Source organism: Mirounga leonina, unplaced genomic scaffold (assembly GCF_011800145.1).
Source record: "Mirounga leonina isolate KUSES-001 unplaced genomic scaffold, KU_Mleo_1.0 Mir_366, whole genome shotgun sequence".
NCBI lineage: Eukaryota > Metazoa > Chordata > Mammalia > Carnivora > Phocidae > Mirounga > Mirounga leonina.
The window spans coordinates 15,217,088-15,242,116 of record NW_023270709.1 but is presented as its reverse complement, the minus strand read 5'-3'; the positions used below and the strand labels follow the sequence as shown (position 1 = coordinate 15,242,116).

The 25,029-nt window shown below is 46.6% G+C and overlaps 1 protein-coding gene across 8 annotated transcripts in view; it reads right to left on the bottom strand.

Annotated features, from left to right (window-relative positions):
- Positions 1-25,029, bottom strand: part of PHACTR1 (phosphatase and actin regulator 1) — a 308,221-nt gene that overhangs the window by 194,110 nt on the left and 89,082 nt on the right. For all 8 annotated transcript variants that reach the window (XM_034985688.1, XM_034985690.1, XM_034985689.1 and 5 more), the window contains one exon: positions 14,484-14,648. In XM_034985688.1, coding sequence (XP_034841579.1) covers positions 14,484-14,622 — 139 coding nt within the window. In that variant the 5' untranslated portion in view covers positions 14,623-14,648. The remainder of the gene's footprint in view (positions 1-14,483; positions 14,649-25,029) is intronic.

The window sequence follows — 25,029 nt, the reverse complement described above, 5'->3', positions numbered from 1 at the left end:
TTGTACAGAGTGGTACAGGGTGACCGCACCCCCCGCTTCGCCTGTGTCAGGCTCACTGTCCCAGTCTAGGTAGTGATGGCCTCCCACGGTATCGTCAAAAATGGCCAGGTTTGGAAAATAAAGTATATGGTCATCCTGTTTACCCCTTTCTCTATTTTTTCAGCATTCCGACTGGCCCCAGAGCTCTGATTTTCCAACGGAGACTACACCCACGTTGTTCCACCCCGCCCAAGATCACCTTTTTATAAATCACACATGTTTTTTTGCCCATGAGGTAGCCAGAGGAGAAACAGGATGGTGCATTTCCTCAGAGGCCATTGTGTTTGTTCACTTCATTGTAAATTCATAGAGGGGAGGAAATACTCGTTGGTACCTAGGAAAACACGGGATAAGCTCCTGCTCTGTGCAATTCTGCGCTGTGTCTGAAAGCAGGCTCCTACGCCCAGGACCTAAATCTTAGAGAAGCTGATCAGAATTGTCACTTTATACACACACCCTATCCAAAGACTATGAAATAGTGTTTCCTTAGTCTTCAATGCTTGTTTTTTAATGCATTTCTAGGGGGGGAAAAAAAAAGTCATGATAGATAAAAAATTACATATAACATTACATATGAGGTACTGTTTTAAGAGCTTTCCAACATTCTTTTTTTTTTTTTTTAAGATTTTACCTTATTTATTTGTTAGAGAGAGAGTGTGTGTGTGAGCACAAGCAGGGGGAGCGGCAGGCAGAGGGAGAAGCAGACTCCCCACTGAGCAGGGAGCCCGATGTGGGCCTCGATCCCAGGACCCTGGGATCATGACCTGAGCCCAAGGCAGATGCTTAACCAACTGAGCCACCTAGGCGTCCCTAAATTCTTCTTCAATCCTCACAACTTTATGAGGTACCAGTTTTATTCCTATTTTAGGGAGGGAACTGAGCACACAGCACAAAAAACTTGCCTGAGGTCACATGGCAGGTGGGCTGCACGGTCTGTGTCCCAACCCTGGTCCTGTACCACCTGCCCCACTCAACTCCCGCTTGTCATCGAAGTCGGTGGGCCAAGCACACATCTCATGATCGGCACTGTAAGGCTGGTGTCCCTTCAGAATTAGTGCTGCAAACGTCTGGCTGTCAATCTAGTAACCACTCCAGAGGCCCGTGTGATCACCGTCTGCTTGCCTAACATACACACAATTTGTTCCTAGAAGCCCTCGCTGAGAAACGTCATGTTCCGCTGAAAATACAAACTCAGTGGTTTTGAACAGCATCTGTCTGAAGCCAATATCAGTTTACTCTTTCTTCGCCATTCAACAAACGGGAAGCACATGCCACAGACATGGCATTGAACTAGATAGTGTGGGACACAAACGAAGAGGAGTAAGCTGTTAGCTGCTGCCTTGAAGGGCATTCGAGAGAGATTCAGACTGTGACTTCCAGGGTCAGTGTTCATGGATGAGTTCTCTTCCTTCACAAGTTGGCTTTGCAGGGATGTGTCACAAAAGGAAAATGGTCTAGTGAATCACTGTGAAGTGTAGATGAACTGCATGTGTGGAAGCATCTGAATCATGAGTGCCCACACTCACGGATCTGAAACACTTTATAGGTGACGAGACTACAGGCTACGTTCGAATTTCTGGTCTCCCATTTCTTTTTTTTTTTAAATAGTAATAGAGCCATTTTTTTTTTTAAAGATTTTATTTATTTATTTAAGACAGAGAGAATGAGAGAGAGAGAGCACATGAGAGGGGGGAGGGTCAGAGGCAGAAGCAGGCTTCCTGCCGAGCAGGGAGTGCGATGCGGGACTCGATCCCGGGACTCCAGGATCATGACCTGAGCCGAAGGCAGTCGCTTAACCAACTGAGCCACCCAGGTGCCCTGGTCTCCCATTTCTAACTAGAAATTATCCAGCCCCTCCAGACCTTGGGTTCTCCACCTGCCAAATTAAGTTAACAATAGCATGGAGGTCTGCTGTGCAATGAGGTTCTCAAGGCATGGAAAGGGTCAAGCGTATTTCGCACGCACGGGAGACACAAGAGCGACTGCCGCCATTGTTCTCCATGTAGAATTGGTGAAGCACATTCCACCTGGGAAGAAGAGAATGAGCAGCAGCTGCAGCCTTGTTACACCTTGAACAATGGTGTAGCTGGCTTCCCTAGACGGCACCCAATGACCCATGCTCCTGGCATTCACACCCTTGTTTAGTCTGCCCCAACAATGAGTCTGGGCTGGTCCCACGACTTCTTTTAACCAACAGAAAACCATGAGTGAGATACTGGGCCAATTCTGGACTGAGTCTTAAAAGGCCTGGCAGCTTGTATCATTGCATTCTTGGAGGCCCCGAGCTTTCCTGCTGGAGAGACCACAGGAAGAGAGCCCATGGAATGGCACTGAGAATACAAGGAAGAAAGGAGGGGTCCAGCTTGTGCCGCATCCCGCTGAGCCTCCTGATGACCCCAATCCCTGTGTCTGCTGACATAGGAGATCCCAAGAGAGACTGAAGAACCACCCAGCTGAGCTCAGGCTATCATCAGGTCACAGAAGGACATCAAGTTGTTGCTTTAAGTCACTACTATGTTGGGGGGTGTTTTGTTACATAGCAAGAGATAACCCCCCAAAAACACTGCTGCCCAAATAACTAAATCATAATTAAGCACACAATGTCTTGGAACCTGACCTGTATACAATTCAGACAAACTGAAAAACAATCATGAATGATGGAAAGTCTCTCGAACATGGGGACCTTGTGTTCTGTGCTTCAGTAAATGCCCTCACTTCTCCGCTTTCAGATCTTGGGAAACAGAGGAGCTCAAACAGTTGGCTGGCCACCTCGCTTTTAGTTCCATATGAACTTATTAGGCACCCACTGTGTCAGGTGTTTGCTCAATCCCAGGAGACAAGGAGGAAAAGGCAGGGTCTTCTCTGTCCTTAAGGATTTTATAGCCTTGACACAGTAAGGAAAGAGTGATGGACGAAGGTCACCTTGAGAGGAAACAATGACGTCTTTACCATCCTAGCCCCAGGAAGGTGCCGATTTCCAGAGTCTTTAGTCTGTATCAGAGATTTTTTTTTTTTTTTTTTTAAACTGGGCCATCAAGTCTACTTTGCCTTCCAACCCCTAGGTGTTCCCTTTGAAGGTCATGATGGAGATGCAGGTAAGAACATTCTTTGCATGTCCATGCTCAGCTTGTTTCTTAAAAGAAACTGAAGGATCCAGTTACCCACATAGATTGTGTGATCTAGCCAGATGCCGAAGGCTAGACAGCTTGATTTGATGATTCCTTATTAAAATCAGACGCATGCTAAATAGTCTCCAATTATTTGCATGTTTGTTTTTCCTAGTCACAAGAAATGTCATTCCTGAAAAATGTGTGGAAATATATTCATTTGGCTTCACAGTCACTGTGATGTTTCTATTTCCCTTGGAATGTGAAAGCCACGTTAAGGCAAACTTTGCATCTTGACATAATCCAATCAATCTTAAAAAACACCTCCCCCTCAAGCTCATTTCCCGTTTTGGTGACTGCTATGTAGTTCTCTTTCTCCCTCCTGGCCACACCTCTTAAAAGAAGTCTACCTCCTCCTCTCTCATTCATACCTCCACCATATGCTTCCTAAGTCCCGGCCAGAAGGCTTCCCTGGAACTGTTCTCCCAAGGACACTAATGACATATGGTCACGAAACACATGGGATATGTCACAAGTCCTTACCATCCCATCAGGACCCGCCAGAGCGGCCCCTTCTCCTTTCCTGAACTCTCTCCTGTCCTGCGCAGGTGACAGTACCAGTCCCACCTGGTTTTTTTCCCTAGCTCTCTAGTGGGTCTCGTCGGTCTCCCCCAAAGGCTCCAGTCCTGTGTGCATAGCTTAGAGGTCAGTGGTCTTCAAGGTGTTGCTCCTGCAGTCCTGTTTTGCTTCCCGCTTCATATTTTCTTCTTGGAGTTTCGATCCCACAGCTTCAAATGAATCCACAGGCACTCATGACTTCCGGATCTGCATTTCCAGCCAGACCCCTCCTGATCCCAGTTCTCTGCATCCAATATCCTTCAATCTGGCGTGTCTCAGAAACACATGAAAGGCAGCATATCCCCAAATAAATCGTTTCCCCTACCAACCCACCCATCTTCAGTGTCCCTGATGGGGTGAGTGGTACCTCCACCTATCTAACTGCTCAGTGGTTCTTTACTCTCTCACCCTCCACGACCAATCTGTAATCAAGTTGTGCTCATTCTGTCTCCCAAAGAGCTCTTGGTCTTCAGTGCCTAATGCCGCTATTTTAGTCTGGGCTCTAGTCATCTCTCCCCAGCATCATCATCAACTACCCACTTCCTTCCAACAGTTTCCTTGTGACTGAAATCAACAGGAATACTCAATATCTCATTGGATTCCATGATAGCAAAGAGAGGTCCCCTTAACTGTATCACAGTTTTCTCTCATTCCACAAATACACAGAAGTAGATTCTAAACTTGAAAATGATGTTTGGTCACAATCCAAACTTTTCCCATGATAAAAATGATCTTTCTAAAAGGCGCGTCCTCTGACAGCTTCCATAGGATGCTGCACTGGGATAAAATCCAGGCTCTGTAACAGACCTCATAAGGCCCTTCATCACGAGCGGATCCTTGCCTACCTCTTCATCCTCATCTCTTACTATTCCGCTTCTCCCCCAACAATCCTTCTCAAACCACAGCCTCCCTTTTAAGCCGTGGATTGGCAAGCTCTCCTTCTCTCTTCTCCAGACTCTCCTACGCTCTGTTCTTTCCACCAGGAGAGAGGATTCCCTCATATTCATTGCCCAACCCCTTGGTTAAACATCCATTTCTCTAGGGAACCTTTCCTTCTAACCTGTAACTCAGCTGGGTTTGTCTAATTTGAGTTCGTGGAGCCCCTGGGTGTCTCCTCTAGGATCACAGATATTTTACTATAATTGCTGGCTTTCTTATCTGTTTTCCCCTCAAGACCATAACCTTTGGGAGGCAGGGGCCCTGTCTATTCTTGTTGTTATAGTTTTGGGGATAATGGTGGTGCCTGGCGCATAAACAAACATGCCATGCCAAGCTGGTGTCCTTACTGAACTCTCTAGCTTACAGAAGTTTGAACACCTAAGTTCTGCCCAAGTAGAAACATTACCTTGTTAGTTTGAAAAGGGGACTCCAAGGGAACACCAGAGTTAGGGTGCAAAGGCCCACACCATCCCTCAGGAGCACACGTGCCCGGTCACGAGCGTCCGTGTTTGCAATGGATCAATTTCACCTCTCTGCCTGAGTGGGAACAATACAAACTTCAGCCCCAGAGCTGTGCCAGTGATGATCCCCAGGGCCTTCACACCGGGCAGAGCTGGTCTTATGCTGGGTATAGAGGCAATGATTGCATTAACAGTGATCTTCAATCCTGCATGACAAAAGGATGTCAATATGAGCCTCCATGAAAACCTTAGGGTTTCTCTCTCTCTCTCTCTCTCCAAGTTCATACGCACTTCCCTTATCACAGAACATGCTAAGAATTCCTAGTAGCAAGGACCCGGCAATGTGGGGTTTGCATGCCAGCCAACTACCCTGGATATCAGCCACGGGTTCTTTCTGAAGGGCTCCGAAGCCCATCACACCACGTCCAAAGGCAGAATCTAATTTAGACCGTCTTCCTTATCCAAGGAGCAACAATTATTCGAAGAGCAACAATTCCAGAGACACGGATTTCCCAGGAAGGGATTCCTGGAAACGAGTGGTTGCTAACGTCATCAGTGACTCTGGGTGAATCAGTGCACGAAATAAAGGAAGCAGAGTGTGGCCCTGAGGGAGAGGGGCAGCCAGCAGCTAGATGAAGTAGTTAGCTCACAGGCCAGGGGGTTCAGGGTTGGCTCCCAGCAGAAGCTGGGAGACTTGGGGTGATCAGAAGCTACAGCAGAAGGGCAGAGGGGCTCAGTGAGTGGAGCTCCATGCTCATGAGAGCACCTGTATGTGTCCTGCCTACAGACACCACCACAGGCTATTCCTGGCCCGTCAAGAACACGAGGGGTGCCCCCAGCGTATTCAGGTCTGGCCCTTCATTATTGCCGGCAGTTCGGTGGGGCTGACACAGACAGACCGATGCCACGGTTCACGGGTCCCCAGTCGTGTCACAGGGGAACAGGCCATCAGTGAGTCCTATTTCAAACCTGCCACCTTATCCCACCAGTACAATAGGTGCATGCGCTAATAGCTGGAGTGAACGTCTAAAAGGCGACCTCTGACATTCTATGAATCACTTAGGTTGCGGTACTTCAAAGGTATGATGGACGGAAACAGCTCCATTTGGAAACGGGAAACAGAGACTCTTTCCAGGAAAATGTTAATTCAGAAATGAGTTGAATGCTCAAAACCAAGCAGAAAAGTTCCTTTTGCTTCTTGATTGAAGATCGCAAATTAAATCGGCGCTCAATTTGGCAAATAAGGTATGTGTGTCTTTTGGCAGATGGGATCGTTTACCAGGTTTTCAGTAATTTCCTAACTTATTCCTTTACCTCAGCCACTCACTTCCATGGTTGTAGCTTGTGCTTTGTCTCTACTTTGAAAACCACTAATTCAAGATGCAGCTCTGTACCAGGTGCTGCTCCCTGCCCTTCTAGCTTGCTTCTGACTACCAGTCCCACCAATGGTTTTAAAATTCTTGGACTCCTTTGGAACCCCAAGTCTATCGACTTTTCTAATTGTGCTCAATTCACTGGACCCTTCCTTTTTTATCCAATTTAAAGTCAATACTGTAGTGGATTAAACCATATCCTTGCAAAGCCCTAACTGCATACCTGTGTGTGTGACCTTACTTGGAAATAAGGTCTTTGCAGATATAACTCAGTTAAAGGTCTCTGAATGAGATGACCCTGGATATTGGGTGGACCCCACATCCAATGTCTGCTGTCCTTACAAGAGAAAGGAGAGGGAGACTGGTAACACAGAGAGACACTAGGGAAAGGTCTGCCTTGAAGACCAAGGCAGAGATTGGAGTGATGTAGCCACAAGCCAAGGAATGCTAAGGATAGCCCAGCAGCCACCAGGAGCTGGGAGCGAGGTGTGAAACATGCTCCCCCTCAGCATCAAGGAGGAACCAACCCTCCAACCCCTTGATTTCAGAGCCATAAGGGAATAAATTTCTGTGGTTCTAAGCCACTAAATTTGTGGTGACTTGTTACGGCAGCCCCAGTAAATGGATGCAAATGCCCTAATCTCCTCTGCTCCCCCGCCCCCCACTTTTTAATCCATCTGGCAAAATTCTGGTGCCAGAAGGACCCAACTGTCTGCTGCTTTATCCAGAGTTGTACTGGGACAGCCAAAGTCACTGGAAAAAGTGCCATGTAGGGTCATAATCATCAATCTGAAACCGGCTTGACTGTGCAGGCCCCCTCCTGCCCTCCCCATGTAGAGAGGAGCTGACTTATTACCTGGAAAAGCTCAGCTGTCAGATGGAGTCATTCCCAACCCCCTCCCCACCCCCCCAGCCCCTCTGCTGCCTGGTTATTTCAGCGCAGGAGGTCTTATTCCCTTTCTGATACGAGCCCTGCTGTCTGTGCCTTATATCCCACCCACTCCTAGCTTCTCAGCACCTTACCCCCTCTCTCCTCTCCTAGATCTTCCTACTCTTCCTCTCTCCTGGATCCCTCACACTGGCCTGTCACACTTACGTCACTTTCATCATACGATAACAACGACAAATCAGAAAGCAGGCAGACAGCCCCTTGCGATCAAAGCACACACACAAGCCCCTGGAGACACGTGTCCCTTTCCTCCAGCATCCACCCCGTCCTGCGTCTTTTCCCCACTTTACAGCCAGACTCCTCCAAAAGCTTATCCCTATGTCCCCGTTTCCTAATTTCTCACTCCACGCTAATCTGGCATCGATCCCCCAATAATCCACCGGATAGCTTTTGCTAAGTCATCAGTGAGCCCCAGTAGATCAGAATCCCTAATGTCAACAGGTGTTTTTCTGTATTGCACTTGGCTTCTTCATGGTACTGAACGTGGTTCATCATACTCGCGTTGAAACATTTTCCCTTCCTGGCTCCTATCACACTAGATTCTTCCCGTTTTCCTCCTACCTCTCTAGCCACTGCCTTTTTTCTTTTTTTAAAATTGAAATATAATTAAAACACAGTGTTATAGTACTCTCAGGTGTACATTGTAATGATTCAACAATTCTATACATTTCTCAGTGTTCATCATGGTAAGTGTGCTCTTAATCCCCTTCACCTATTTCACCCATCCCCCCCCACCTTCCCCTTTGACAACCACCAATTAAAAAACGGGCAGAGGACCTGAATATACATTTTTCCAAAGAAGACATACAGATGGCTAACAGACACAAGAAAAGAGGCTCAGCATCATTAATTACCAGGGAAATGCAAATCAAAACCACGAGACATCACCTTACACCTGCCAGAGTGGCAAAAAACCCCCCAAAAACAAAAAAACCACCCAAGAAGTTACAAATATTAGGGAAGAGGTGGGAAAAAAAATACCCCTTATGCACTGTTGGTGGGAATGCAAACTGGGGCAGCCACTGTGGAAAACTGTATGGAGGTTCCTCGAAAAATTAAGAATAGAACTACCCTATGATCCTGCAATTCCACTACTGGGTACTTACCCCCAAAAAACAAAAACACTAATTTGAAAGGATATATGTGCCCCTAAGTTTATTGCAGCATTATTTACAATAGCCAAACTATGGGAACAGCCCAAGTGTCCATCCATAGATGAATGGATAAAGAAGATGTGGTATATGTACAATGGATATCACTCAGCCATAAGAAGAATGAGGTCTTGGGGCTCCTGGGTGGCTCAGTCGTTAAGCGTCTGCCTTTGGCTCAGGTCATGATCCCAGGGTCCTGGGATCGAGCCCCGCATCGGGCTCCCTGCTCCGTGGGGAGCCTGCTCTTCCCTCTCCCCCTCCCCCTGCTTGTGATCCCTCTCTCTCTGGGTCTCTCTCTGTCAAATAAATAAAATCTTAAAAAAAAAAAAAAAAGAATGAGGTCTTGCCATTTGCAACAACACAGATGGAGCTAGAGTGTGTAACACTAAATGAAATAACTTGGTCAGAAAAAGTCACTGCCTTTCGATCTCCTTTCCAAGTTTATCCTCCTCTATCCAGTCACTAATGATGACAGTCTTTCTTTGTCTCTAAGGCTATCTTTGGCCCTCTTTTCTTTCCATTCGATACTTGTTCCCTAGCTCAGCTCCTACATGGTCATCACTCTAACGTGGATATGTAAAGACCCAAGATTTACGCACCCGGTCCAGACCTCTTCTTTGCATCCCAGATATTCAACTTCCAGCTTTGGGTATCACAAAATCAACTCCAATCCACACCTAAAATGAAAATCATTTCTCCCCCACCCTCTCACCCCTTCCCCCCACTCCTCCAAGCCTGCCACTCTTCCAAAGCACTCGTCTCAGGAAAGGCCGCACCATATACCCTAAACCAACACTAGAGTGTCCAACGTGAAACTTGTCTCTCTCCCTCCTAAATCCAACTGGTCATTAAGTCCTGTCACTTACTCCTTAGAACATCTCCCAAATCCATCCATTTCTACTAGCAAATATTAGCCCAAGTTACCATAATCTGCACATGGCCTAACCGGTCTTCCCGGAGCCACTCAGACCCTTGTCTAATTTGCTGGCAAGATGAAGGCCCAGCGAGGGTCCCACCTTTGGTGACCTCTCCAGCCTCAGCCGATACTGTACTCCTAGCTCTCCACTCTCTCGCTGCTGGCTTCCTAGCTTTCCCAGCCTGTTCATCCCTATTTCTTCTACCACAGGGCCTTTACACAAGCTGTTTTGTGGCCTGGAGTGCTCGTTTTCTAAATGCTTACTCCTCCACTAGATCTCAGTTCAAACTTCTCTTCCTCAGGATTGCTTCTCTGATCCCTCAGACTGCATCAAGTGTCCCTCTCATTTTCCCAAGTACATTTTCTTCACTGCCTTTGTCACAATTGTGATCCTACCTGTATTCTTGAGTTTTGATTGTCTGCCTCTCCCACTAAACTGAGCATGCCACAGGGTCACTGACAAGGTCTGGTTTTGCTCACAGTTATAGATCTCCAGAGCGGGTCCAGCTTCTGCATGGGTAGGCATTCAGTAGCGGGTTTTTTTTTTTTTTTTAATTTTTAAAAATATCGCGTTGCTCACGGCGCTAGGTATGCGGAAATGCTTAGAAGCACAAAGGGAATGTTGGCACGTGGCAGATCTCCAGGGCCAACCCCCTACCGCTTCTGATTTTCTGTCAAGAGGAAATAAAAGCATAACTCAGCGGCATCTTCATGGTTTATTCCTGCCAGTTCTATTTTTCTATAAATACAGTCCTCATTTTCAAGGAATTTGGAGAAGACGGTTGCAGGGGACTATTTTGGGGGAGGCGTTGCCTGCTCTACTTTGGAGGGGATGTTATCATTGGTCTTTGTTCCCAGCAGCTGTGGGGGTGCGCTGTGGACACCCACTGCTGACCCCATGCAGGAAGCTGGGCGTGTCAGGCTAGCTTCTTTGCAGGCCCCGGGCCCGGCCTCGGAGGACAGACTGCAAAGCATGTAAGGATCATGTCCCGGCGGACCTGTTATTTTACCTTCTAGCCATTACTGTGTTTCCCGAGGGCTATGATGCACAGCTGTTTTCTCCTCCAGGGTTTTTGCCACCATCTGGAGCTCAGTCTCAGGGGCTTACTGCTGAAGGCCTTGTCAGGACACTGGCCTCTGGCCTGGAATAGGAAGGATGTATGAGCAGCACAAGGCACGGGTAGGCAGAGTGCTGAAAAATGCATACAACCGTTGGTGCCAGAATTGAGGGAAGTGTGGAGATTATAACTTTCCAATGTCGTTTTCTTATCGTTGTGCAACTTACAAAGCAGTATTTCTGGGCGTATCTTTGAAGACGTGGTATACCCAGACGCACCTGTCCCATAACTCGAGTTACAGGAAAACTACAGGATTAGCTAATGATGGCACATTGTAAGTGTAACTCACTGTGGAAATACAAACAGGCCAAGGATGCACTGCGTCCACGCCCTTTCATGTGTTTTTTAAAAAAGTACAATTTTAAATACAAATGCATACTATAATTGAATATATGCACTTTGTCTTTGTATTTAAAACTGCAGACATTATACATATGAAAGGGCATTACATATACACACACAGATAAGACAAATACATGCATACCAGCTAAAACTGGCCAACCGTTAACCACCCCATAATCAATCAGTCGTCCTGTATATGTAATATTTAACTTTTTTTTTTTTTAAAGATTTTATTTATTTATTTGAGAGAGAGAGAATGAGAGAGAGCACATGAGAGGGGGAAGGGTCAGAGGGAGAAGCAGACTCCCCGCCGAGCAGGGAGCCCGATGCGGGACTCGATCCTGGGACTCCAGGATCATGACCTGAGCCCAAGGCAGTCGCTTAACCGACTGAGCCACCCAGGCACCCTGTATATGTAATATTTAACTCTTATCAATGCATAGGAAAGTTTGTGCTTCAAAGTTTTACTTGAATATATATACAATTTATCATGTTAAACATCCTTATGTTGTCCACCATTTTTTTTCTCCTTTGGGCTAAGAACTGGCACCGTAAATTTCTCCAAAAATAAGGAACAGTATTTCTGAATCCAGTTAAACACAAAGGATACTCTAGTGCAAACCACTGACTTTTTAAAAAAACTAAAATAGCTTCACTCAGTTCATGTACCCCTCCATCTATTTGGACATAAGGATATTCCATAGTATACCCTCAACATTTTCTACTTCAGGAGCTAAATGTCTCTTTAAAAAAAAAACAAAACCTACATACAAATGTCACATTCAACTGCCAAATTAATCAGTCAGGCCAGAGAGATCACAAGAACTTGCTAAGAATAGTTAATGATAAGAATGATTCAAACTGCAACTTTGCCCATCATATGTTTTAATTTTTCCCCCCCAAAGAGTTTTAAAGGAAAACAATGATCAACCTTTTAATGATCCACGAGTCATCTGATGTCCTTGTATTTGCATTTGTCAAAGGACCAGTTTTCCAACATCTTGAAGAAGTCGGCAAGAAGCATCCGAGCTTTACCTTAAGGTCTTGCCAAACGGACACAACAAACCTTTTGATTTGCCAGGAGGAAAGGCATCTGCCACACCATCATTCAGGGATTCATGCTGATGAAGGGCCATTAGTTAAATAAGTGTTTGTGTTATTATAAGCCATTTTCCACAGCAGAGTCAGGAAGACCATTGTAAAGGATCTTGAGGAAACTTCGTGTTTTTTGTTTTTTTTTTTAAAGACTTATCTATGAGAGGGAGAGAGGGAGAGAGTGAGTGTAGGGTGAGGGGCAGAGGGAGAGAATCTCAAGCAGACTCCCTGCTGAACATGGGAGCCCAATACGGGCTCAATCCCACCACCTTGATATCATGACCTGAGCCGAAACCAAGACTCAACCAACTGAGCCACCCAGGCGCCCTGAAACTTTATTATTTTTTCCAGGGTTTACAGAACACTCCCTTTTCCATTCTTCAAGTATCTTACACCTCACTTTGTCTAAAGGATATATTTAAGATTTCTCCAGAGGCAATGGTCTAGTTTTACCCTGGGTGGGGGGACACAGAGGAGTCATCCATTTAGGGTTTAGCTTGCATGTCAATCTCTCAGCAGCGTTTAGCAATGCATGAAAGGCCTACAGGTTTTATTACACCTGTATAATGACCCTGAAGGTGCAGAATGCAGAAGGTGAAGGGACTTAGTCCCAGGGATGACAGTTTTGAGATTTCTGGAATTCGGAGGTTTGTTCTCATCTCACGAAGTAACAGATTATAGCAACAGGACACTGGGGCTTCCATCAAAGGAAGAGTCAGAAAACATCAACTGGCAAGGTCCATGAGAACTGTTTCAGATTTCAAAGCTTTTTGCAACTTTCCTATGTTTGCTATTCTCTTTCATTCCCCAAAGCAATTAGCATTAAAATTCCCAGATCCTGGGGCGCCTGGGTGGCTCAGTTGGCTAAGTGTCTGCCTTTGGCTCAGGTCATGATCCCAGGGTCCTGGGATCGAGCCCCACATGGGGCTCTGTGCCCATCGGGGACTCTGCTTGTCCCCTCCCCCCACTAGTGCTAGCTCTCTCGCGCGCTCTCTCTCTCTCAAATAAATAAAATCTTTTAAAAAATAAAATAAAATAAAATTTCCAGATCTGCAGACTCAAGTTCAGGTACAACCAGGAGCCCTATCTCCTACTTCATGGTTAATTAGGGGTTGAGGAAGAGGGGAAGGTGACCAAGAAACAGAAGAAGTGATGATTCTCAGGAGGAGAGTGGGCAGGTTGAGTTTTTGAGGATGAAGAGGACGGAGCAGATGAAAGACTGGAATGTCGGCCTGGAATGACCTGGGCATTTAATGAGCAACATCAGAACAAAACAAACAAAAAGCATCTGCATAGCTGTTCCATCATCTTCTCTCAAACCTGACGGGGTGGGGGGTGGGGGTTGAATCAGACCTATTTCTTTATACACTTCCCTCTGCACACTCCTACTCATTTAAAATAGATCCACATAGCATGCCACATAAACTCACAATTTTAAGTCATGTAAAGTACGGTTCTTAGCCCTATTCTACAGATGAGAAAACTGAGGTACAGAGATAAATAAACTGAGCAAGGTCATATAACTACCAAGTATCAGAGCTGGTGCTTGAACCCACACAGACTGACTCCACAGTCTAGGCTCTTCACCCCTCAGCTAGGCTGACTTTCCTCCAATTCTTCTGCTGCCCACAAAGCCATGAACTATAGAGTTGTCCCTGCCGATACAGTGATGCTTGGTTTTCATTCTCCTGTGTCTTCCTGCCATGCCCAACAATCGTTCATTCAAGATTTTCCCTCCATGGAATAACCTATTCTCATCTGCCAAAGACCATATGTAACTTATTCTCTGCTGTGTATTGATTTTTACCACAGCAGTGAAAAAAAGGGCTGAATAATAAGAAATGGGTCGTCAGTGGTGGAATAAAAGCATTCAATTACAGAAAAGGTGGAATTCTTTTTTTTTTTTTTTTTAAGATTTTATTTATTTATTTGACAGAGAGAGACACAGCGAGAGAGGGAACACAAGCAGGGGGAGTGGGAGAGGGAGAAGCAGGCTTCCCGCCGAGCAGGGAGCCCGATGCGGGGCTTGATCCCAGGACCCTGGGATCATGACCTGAGCTGAAGGCAGACGCTTAACGACTGAGCCACCCAGGCGCCCCAGAAAAGGTGGAATTCTAAGCTTAGATATTTACAGATTGTACACAAGTGGCAGATCAAAACACAACAACAAAAAAACCTGAGACATAAGGAAACACGCAGGATCTGAAAGCCATTTTCAATTGCACCCAAGATTTTTACTCAACACAAGAGCAATCCTCAGGCTTGATTGTTTCCCCCCTTTGATTCAGATGGTCTACAATAATTACATTCTAATTAACATACGGAGTTGAAGTCAACCAACTCCCAATGAGAAATGAGGGAAACAATCATCTTACCTGCAGATGTGTGTTTGAATTTCTCACTTTTCTTCTTTCTCCACTTCCAAGGCTTGAAGATCCTCCCCAGGTTGGCAAACTTACTTCTCCTCCGGATAGGAGGGGTGTGGGTACCTGGGACAAGGGAGTCTGAACGCATGGCCGCGAGTCTCTCCACTTCCTCAGCTTGTTTTCCCCCCGAGAAAGAGATGGAAAGAGAGAGAGAGAGAGAGAGAAAAGTGTTAAAATGGGATCCTCACAGATGGCCAACGTTTTCCATGGTTACAGATAACAGAAACCACATGACTGAAGTTCCGTTTCTCTTTTTTGCCTTTTGGAATGGAAGTCATCCCAACGTGTTCTCAAGTCTGGAGATAGTCAGCCAAACCCTATGCATCTGGAGCACCCCAAATGTACCCAACACCTCGACTTAGACCTGAGAAGGAGGACAACGAGGTTGAGGAAGAACAGAACCCTCTTGATACATCAAGATTCCCCAGTGAGGCAGGAAGAGGGCATCAGAAGAGTCAAGTGACAGTCTGTGTAACTATTGGTCCAGCAATCTCTCAGATAAGACTTGGCAGATGCAATCACTATCACACCATCTGCTGAGAAAGGGAGGGAGAAAACATTTCTCAACGGTCTATTTCCAAGGCCAATGCCTCCACCACCCACAACTCTTCCTGCTTTGCCCAGACCCAAAGCAGCCCCCGGATCTGCAGAGGGAATGTCTCCACCCAAGCCTGATTTTAGAATCACTCACCCTTCATGAGACTTTACAACTGCCTTCATTCCTCTAGGTTTTCTCATTCTTGGTATTTTGCTTTAGCAATAACAATATTATTCTTAGAGGTTGGGAGGTGAAAGTGACTTGAGGAAACATCTAGACTAAATCCCAGTCACTTCATGTGTGAGGACATGAAGACCTTCAAACTCATCACGCCTAGTGGATCCTTCCTTGGAGGTCACAATCTTTCATCACTTGTAAAGAAACAAACCCTTTTCCAACTTACATGAGAATTTACATATCCCAGTGAGGAAAATATATTGGATTTGAATTTTTAAGACAGAAATAGTTAGAAAAAGAAACCCCTTGGCAAAATCAGGAGGGTGAGAGAGATTCACTGTTCTAGAAGGTCAGGTTACCCCTAGAATTGTGGTGCTGATCCGAAAGCACTCTCTTGGGCTTCTAACACCATCTTCAGAGAAATCACTCAGACTCTTGCAACACAGGTTCCTCAAAAGCTCAATCTCACAGTCTGGTCGTCTGCCTATTGTCCCCTGACACTGTTTTAACTCAGAGACTCACGGATTCAAGAAATATATATATGGCACCTCCACCATGTGCCAGGTAGTGTGCTTGGTGACAGAGATGACGGGTTGGCAAAGGCTCCCAAAAACAAGACTGAAGGGAAGTCGATGGATTTGGGAGATGTCTGGGAGCAAAGTCAACAGGGCCTAGTTGGGTGACCTGAGGGAGAGGAGGGAGATTGTTCCTGATGCCCAGATTTGTGTCACTGATGGACACAGGGAACACAGGACAGGTACAGGTCTGGGAGTGAGGACGGCAACCATTTGGACATGTTGCATGGTGATGGCCCTCAAACCTTTGACTACATGGTTCAACACATGGCAGCTCCTCTTTTCAACCCTTGCATTAAGTGACAACACAATGCCCTAACAGGCACTGGGATCATTTCTGGGGCAGATACACAAAAGATCTGGACTTGAGTGAGCACAGAGTCGAGGGGAGGAGACACGGGGGTCTCCACTGCACACCAGGAGCAAATACACAGAATTCAAAGCAAGCAAACAGGAGAAAGAGACTAATTCTCCTTCAGGGCACTGGAGTCCCACAGGGGATGGACTTTCTGGCCAGATTTTGAAAAAGGAGGAACTGTTCCCCCCACATGGGGAAGACAGAGAAGTAGACCCCTGGAAGGAGAATGGAACCAAATGAAATGGAGAAGGCTGAAAGAACATGGCATGTCCAGAAACCCATTAGCTCTTGAGTATCACTTAAGCTACGTGAGACAGAGAGCCAACGGTGAGGGACGGGGGCTGGAGGAGTCTGGAGCTCCATCATGCAAGCTTTGGAAAGTTTCTATAGGCATTTGGGTTTTATTCTATAAGCAGAGGGGAAAGGACAAGAATGTGAACATAGGCACTGACATTATGACATGCAACAAATATGTACCGAGTGCTCACTATGTATCAGATGCTTAAATCATGTCAGTAACAAAACCGCTAAGAATACTGACTCATGCATGGAGCCTTGGCTGGGAGGGCAAGGGGCAGAGTGGATAAGGCACATTACAACTAAGTCAACTGTACGCTATGTTAGAAGATCTGTGTTTTGGGGGAAAATGAAAGAAAAAGTAGAACACAGTGAAGGAGATCAAGAGTGTCTGGGTGGGGGACGGGCTTCATGTTAATTAGTGTGATCGAGAAAGCACAGTTAGATTTATTCCTAGGACTAGCAGTGTAACAGCAATGGGAGCCTGAACTGGAAGACACAGGTGGCAGAGAGTAATGAGGAGGCCACTGCAATCCTCTTTAGGGGAAGGGACTGGGATGCAGGTAGGGCATGCTAGAAGGGACCTGAGAAACACCGAGATCCAGCCAGGTGGCAGAATCACAGGCTCTTGGCAACTTTCCAGATCAACATGAGGGAGGACAAGGAAGTGGGGATGGCTGAAGTTTTTGTGTTTCAGGACTGGGGAGACAGTGAAGACTTTTTAAGTAGGTTCCATGCCCCATGTAGAGCCCTACATGGGGCTTGAACTCAAAATCCCAAGATCAAGACCTGAGCTGAGATCAAGAGTCAGACACTTAACCCACTGAGCCACCCAGATGCCCCAAAACTTTACATTTTTTCAAAAAAGACTTTGATTAGAAAAGGAAGCAGTAGAAGAGGATGGGAGGTGGCTCCATGCCAAATAGTGCAGTTTTTCTGCAAAGTATCTTTGGAAGTTTGGATTTCACGTCTTAGGGTGATGGAGAGAACTGAAGGGAAATCTGCCCGGATGCGGGAGGAGAGACTGGATGTGGACGGTGGGCTCAGCTGCCAGGGGAGGGGGAGGGAGGCTGAGTCTTCAGGGAGGAGAGGAGGAGGTGGGATCAAAAGTACATATGTAGGCGTTAGTCACCGGAAGACTCTATTCTGAACTATGGTTACTGGAAGACTTCATTCCCAAAGTCTAGATGGACCAGGTCACCATCACAAGGATCACACATCAGATGGGGGCCGCCTCAGGGAGAGTAATCAAGCAGCAGCGGGGGACCGGGGGCTGATGGGAGGAAGGTACACATTGAGGACACTTTGAGTAAATTTGGGCTGCAGAGGGGCTGAGGAGAAAAGGGAAGAAAACCAGCTCCAGTGAGGAAGGAGAAGAACCTGAACGGAAAAGCCAACAGCCTCTGGAACCATGCTGAATTTGGAAGTTATTCTCTTTAAATGGTATCCATGGAGCGCCTGGGTGGCCCAGTCGGTTAAGTGTCTGCCTTCAGATCGGGTCATGATCCCAGGGTCCTGGGATTGAAACCCGCATCGGGGTCCCTGCTCAGAGGAGAGCCTGCTTCTCCCTCTCCCTCTCTCCCAGCTCGTGCTCTCTCTCTCCCTCTCTCTCAAATAAATAAAATCTTAAAAAAAAAAAAATGGTATCTGTTGCTTTGAGTAGGTGCTTCTTCAATGATGCCCAGTAGCTGAGTTGCCACGGGGGGCGTGACAGATGTGAGAACTATGGGAAAACCAAGGGGGTTTGGAGTCCAGGAAGGAAGTCAAGACGGTCTAGTGATCTGATTTTCACAAGATCGCTTTCTCTTTCACACTCATTACCTGATTCCCATTTCTTACTTCTGTTTATAACCTGAGTGTTGCTTGTCCAGATTTTGCAAGTCCCCAAACCTCCATTTCAAACCCCGGTCTCTGGCCTTCAATCCTGTATTTTATACTATTTTGAGATAGAAAGCCGGCTTCCCCAGTAGCTTTCAGTGGCTTCCCATCTTGGCCCCAGGAACCTCCAACCGAGTGGCCGGCCCAGAATTATCTGCTAGTGCCTCTCTAAACCCACACCGCAGCCAAAATGGAAGACTTGCTCAGCAACAGTCCCATCCTGGGACCTACGGATCCCAACAGGCTTTGGGGGGCCATCATACCACTGAAAATACATGCACAAGTTCAGGTATATCTGGGTATCTATCTGCATGTGGTTGGGAGAATTTCCATCTTTCTTTTGAGTCTCTAGTCTTAAGACACAAAAGATAAAAATTTTAAAAGTATCCAGTATGAGACCTAAGTTGAGCCAACCTGAAACATCTTCTATTAAAGGTTTGATAAAGAGATTATATGCTGAATCCCTCAAAAAAAAAAATCAAGATATGAGTTATTCAGGATTGGTACTGGGGTTTGCTCTCACAGTTGGCATCCAATAATAGTTTGTTTAAGAAGTGAATGAATGGGGACATCTGATTCAGTTCATTCATACACCTCTTGAGACGTATAAAATCAGTATCGCTAGCTACCTTAAGAAAAATGCACCACCAGGACCAAAAAGCTGTTTCATGATCACATCTTAAAAAAATGAATAAAACCATTCCAAAATTACCGCATTAAAATAATTAGAAGAAATTAGGAGCGTCTTAGAAAAAACCTAGAGTGGCAGGAAGCTGACAGAGCATTATAAAGGCATAATTATAACCTCATAGTTAAATGGATCTTTAATAAGTACATTATTAAATTCAAGTTGTTTAGCTCTTAAGTACAGATTATTGAGCAGACTGGATTACTCTAATTGATTTATATTTTAATCATCCCCATTACGCTTTTCCCCAATTCATTTGGCAATAGGGGCTGACTCCCAACCTGGCTGCTTCACCACCAGATAATGAAATTGGAAGGTTTACGAGCGAGGATTGGCACTCTAGAGTAAGGATGGGAAGAAGAGCAACAGAAAGTAAAACCGGGCTCAGAATAAAGTGGTCTCCAACCTCGCAGGAGCATGGGGGAGAGTGGGATGAAGACAAGGGGACAGGAAGGGCATACAGGCTAGGTGCATTGATAAAAAGAACCTTCTTTTGAAACAGACGATGAAAAGGCTGCTATGCCCAAGCCCACTGCTCTCAAAGGTGGCCTCCTCGTGGGACAGAGAGAGGAGACAGGTGTCTGGAGAAACTGCTCACTTCGACACGAATCAGCTCGAGTGTCAACTGCTGGGACAGAATGCTGAACCAAAAGGTAGGAGCCCAGGCAGCCACCATGCTTCACACATGTGCAGGAGAAAGGGGCGGCGGGGCGGGGGGGGGGGGGGGGGTCGCGAGGGGGGGTGGGGGGGTTCCCCCTGCCCCCATCCAGGTAAATGCTTTTCGAGCGACGAGGCAGCCTGGGATTCCTTTCATGACAGGTCTGGGATTCACTTTGCTCAGAGGAAGAGAAATGGTTGGGACGTGATTTTCCTGTCCCTTGAGAAAAGCAAGAGGGAAGAGACTTCACCGAGGCCGGATTTGAATGACTAGAATCCAGGCACCTGGGTCTGCGTGTGCCCTGAAGCCCAGCCCTACCAGCAGCCTGGGGTTGCTTCTGGTGGGCTCTCAGAGCGTGCCATGGGAGTGGGGACCAGGCAGACACCTCAGTTACACTCTTACCACTATATTTCTCACGGTGGCCTGGCCTTCAAGGCTTATCCAAAGGAAGAACCAACTTTGGTGTCCTAGAAAATGTCGTCCGCGTTCCCCCGAGAAGAAAGGAAGTCACAGTGCTGAGGCCCAGTCATCAACGGAAGACAAAGAAGCCAAGACATCTGCCCCCCACCCACTCCCCAATGCCCTAGATCTCTCCAGGTGCAAGTGCTCCTTAGATTTTTGGAGGACCTGAGATTCTCACAAATTGGATACCTGCTTCTCAACCCAAAGTGAACTCAGAAATAGAAGGCTTATGGAGCAGGATCTGCTAACATTCACTTCTTCCAATTGCATCAGAAGGGGTTATGTTTGCACCACATTTCACCATCGTAGGAGTGGTGGCCAAAGTTCGGGGCGGAGGTGAGGTTCGCTGCTCAGTTAACGACGCTCACCCGCCCAGGGCCTGTCTGCCTTCGGCTGGGGTGGTTACCTTCTCCCATAGCTGCAGAAGGCTGGCGCACAGGGACCCAGCCACGCAGGACATTCCCCACGCCTGTGGCTTCCCCGCTTTTAGGGAGACACCTTCAGTTTCACCGAGGTACCTCATGGCAGGGATATGAAGGATTCGTAGGATTCCTCCAGAGTAAGAGGGCAGCATCTTCCCCTTTTCACTCCCGAAGTTACACCACACTGTCTCAGGGAGGCCAGAACTCTTTGGAGAGCTTCTGTCCAATCTAGGACTGATCTGTATTAATTATGAAGTATGTTTAAAAAAAAAAAAAAGGACGGACACATTTTTATTCTAAAAATCAGGAGCTCCTGCCCTGTGCATGAGCTGAGGCGTGGGAAGAAGATGGGGAGGAGGGGGCAGTGGGGACAAGGGGTGGGCTTTAGTGGAGGTGTCCATGGGGGCACATGGAGGCTCTTTTGCACAGAGAAAGTTACCTGGTTTGGAGAACACATACCAGCCTAGAAGAAGGTGGGAGATAAAACAACACGGCCCCATTGACCATGGGGTCACTAAAGGGTTCGGTCAAACACAGATATGCTGCCGGAAAACACACTGGTGTTAGCACCTCTGAGTATGAGGATCTCTGGTATTCTCACCCATCTTCTCGCTCTGCCCTTTCCTTGACCTTCACTGCCCTTACCCAGTCTTCCAATCTTTGAGCACCACCCTCTTCCCCATCCCTTACCATTGGTCAAAGATGGATCCAATCTGCTCATTAGACATGATGAGTATGTGAACCCGATACTGGCCTAGCCCAGTGTTAATGGGAGTACAGCTGCATTTAACAAAAGGGTTCATCCGTCTTAATCCAAAGTTGGCTTGAGTGTTGCAGGCCCCAGTGAGGAGGGGGGAAGGAGCTCTGTGTCCCTCAGTTTTCTGGACACAAGGTGGCTGCCTTCTCTACCTGGGAACCACCAATTACACCCCACAGGAAACCACGCTCACACTCTGGACACAACCCTCAGACACCATCATGACATTTGAGTCTTGGCCACTATGCCTCTGCAGGGACATGCAACATTTATGCTGAGAGAGCTGCTTCTCAATCTTGTTGCTACAAGAAGAGGCTTCTTCACCAGGGAAGAACCAATAAAGGCTGTGCTGGTGTGATGCATTCTTTGGGTCCGGACATGGTGCGAGAAGAGAGGGAGGCCGCGTGTACCTGGGCCCATACTTCTCAGCCTATTTGCTCAGGCACTTGGCCAACTTTCTCCTTTCTTCTGGCTCCAGAGATTTCTGCCTGGTAAGAGGCAATTCCACCCACTGCCAGGAGCAGGTCCCAAATGATGCGCTCACAGGCTCGCCGCTGCCGTGAACACTGTGAACAGACTGAGACCATTCTTTACAAGCACCTTGGCAGAAGGACCCAAGGACACCATGCCAGGAAGGGGAGGAAGGGGAGAGAGGGAATGCATGGATCCCATGGGACCAAAGATGGCCCAAGTCTTTCTGTTAATCTTCTCTTAAAGCAGTAACTGAAATCCTAGAGGAATACGAGAATGTCCCTAAATCCAGGGCCCTAAGATGCACTGACTTTTAAAGAGATTAAAGGGAATAGCTGAACTGGTTCAGGAACTGCAGGCCATCATATCAGAAAGAGGCTCAATGACTAACATGGTCTACGGAGCTCTGCACACTGCTAAGAGGGTGTCCGGTTTCCCGATGCCAGGAAGGGAGATTCTAAACAGGACGGTGTTTCCTTAGTCATTGACAAGGAGGACAAGGACAGCAACGATACATCTACCCCTTTTTAGTCACTGAGTCTGTGCCAGGGACTGAGCAAGGACTTAAAGTAGTATCTTCTTCGATCCTACATTAATCTCACGAGGTGGCGCTATCATCATCCCCATCTTACGCTTGGGGAAACGGAGGAGAAACTGAGGAACAGAAAGACAGGACGCTTAGAAGAAACACCTACTATTAATGAAACCCTATTTTCAAGAATACCTGCCCACTCTAGGAAAGCTCGGTTTTTCCAACCTCCGTATTCCTGACTGAATTTACAGGAGGGTTCCTGGGAGGAACGTGGAAAGGAGGTTCTCTTTGAAAAGGCTACATACAAAACAGATGCCAATAGAAACGGATCCTACTCCAGCAAGAGAAAACACCAGTTATCTGCCTTAGCCTGAGAGGTCATAAAGTATATGCATACCTGAGGGCAGGTGCCCCGGAGGAGACCCCCCCTCGCTCAGTAGGACATGGGGAACCAACCATAAGGACCCTGTCTACTCTGCGCCCACATCATGGGCTGCAATTAGGAACTCAGCACGGACCAGAGTCTGGCCTGGGATAGGGTCAGATCCGCTTCACTCAGCAAACGCTATACGTTGTACACAGTGGAAAGAATGTTAGTTTTAAAGCCAGGAGGATGTGGGTTCAGATCCAGAACGACCACTTAATGGCTATTGGTGGGTCTGAGTTCTTTTTTGGCCTCCCAGCAGGTGGCAAAAGCTTCCTGATTTTCCTCTGGAGACTTCTTTCTCCACTTCCAGTCCAGGTGGTTCAGGAAAGGATGACCTCACTCCTGACACAAGGAGGTGGGCACGTGACCCACTGCGGGCCAATCAGAACATTGCATTCTCCACCCCCACCCCCCCCACCCCCAGGCATTCGGTCAGGGACGAGCAACTGAGCCTGGCCAAGCAGGGAGACTCAATTTTGGACTCGGCTGGGGCTATTAATAGACATGTTGTTTCAACTGGGATTGTCAATGAGACAGGCTCTCTCTAAGCCAGGTCAAAGCAGACGCCATAAACTTAAAAACATTCACTCGGACTTGGTTAATATGAAAAGAATCTCTAAGTCACAATGGTAGCTTCATATGCTTTGAGAGGAAACAATCCTATTATGTCAAATACTTCATGTTTTCTAAGCACTGTGCGGAGAGGATATTTGCATTCCATGACCATAGGCAGCCAATGAACAGACTGTACTGCTAACAGACCAGACAGGTGGGGGCAATGTCTTTTTTAAATTTAAATTTATAGGGGCGCCTGAGTGGCTCAGTCGTTAAGCGTCTGCCTTTGGCTCAGGTCATGATCCCAGGGTCCTGGGATCGAGTCCCGCATCGGGCTCCCTGCTCAGCAGGGAGCCTGCCTCTCCCTCTCCCAGTCTACCTGCTTGTGTTCCCTCTCTCGCTGTCTCTCTCTCTCTGTCAAATAAATAAATAAAATCCTCAAAAAAATAAACTTAAATTTATACATGTCTGTGTTGTTTTATTTATTGAGATAATAGATGTTATAAACCAAGTTCTTTCTAAGAAATTCAATACAAAACTCCCATTTCATCTTCTGGGAATCTAACCTTCAACCACTAAAGCATGTAATGACTACAAAAACTTACAAACATTCTATTGTTCTTTTAATCAATAGAATATATTTGTGTTGGGAATGGAACTTGTTTATTTAAACTGTAAATGAACTCCCAAGCCTTGTGTTAATCCAAAGCAACAATCTTTAAGTAATGGAGGCGGTTTGTTCATCTTTTTTTTTTTTTTTAAGATTTTACTTATTTATTTGAGAGGGGGAGAGAGAGAGAGAGAGAGAGAGAGAGAGAAAGCACGAGCAGGGGGAGGGGCAGAGGGAGAAGCAGACTCCCCACTGAGTAGGGAGCCCGACTCGAGGCTCGATCCCAGCACCTGAGATCACGACCTGAGCTGAAGGCAGACGCTTAACTGACTGAGTCACCCAGGCGCCCTGGTTCTTTGTTCATCTTAAAACATCTAGAAATAAATAAATAGTGTCTCTCCCAGATTCAAAATCAACTTTCAACAAAACCTGGCTTCTCCTGCAGGGGTCAGCAAACCTTTTCTGTAAAGGCAAATCCTAAATACTTTAGGCTTTATGGGCCATACAGCTCTGTTGCAAATATTCAACTCTTCCTGCAGCATGAAAATAGCCACAGACAAATGTACACAGAGGGGCATGGCTGTGTTCAATACAGTTTTATTTACAAGACCAGGCGGCCAGCCCTTGTGGCCATAGTTTGCCAACCCTTGTTCTGTAGCATGAAGCTGCTGGTAATATTCCTGCCACCTTGAAGGGAGAGCCTGTCTGAGAAGTGAAACAACAGAGAAGAAAAGAACTGAAGGAAGGATGGCTCAGGTGAAACTGAGACCTCATTACATCATTTGGGCACCTGGATCCAGCCCTTCCTGAAACCATTCTAACACTGGACATTTTCCTCATATGAACCAATATATTCTCTTTTTAACTTAAGCCCAAGTGGGTTGGGTTCTCTCTGGCTTCTAACCAAAGGGCTCTAACAAATTCACTGTGTGACTTTCGGGAAGTCCTGTCTGCTTGCTTTCCCAGAACATAGGAATAATACTGACTTGTAAGGATGAACAGGTATGTACTAAACGCACCCTTTGGGGGCATGGACCAGAGACTCAATAAAAGTTATCTAAAAATAAAAGGTCTCCTCTAGTACCAGGCA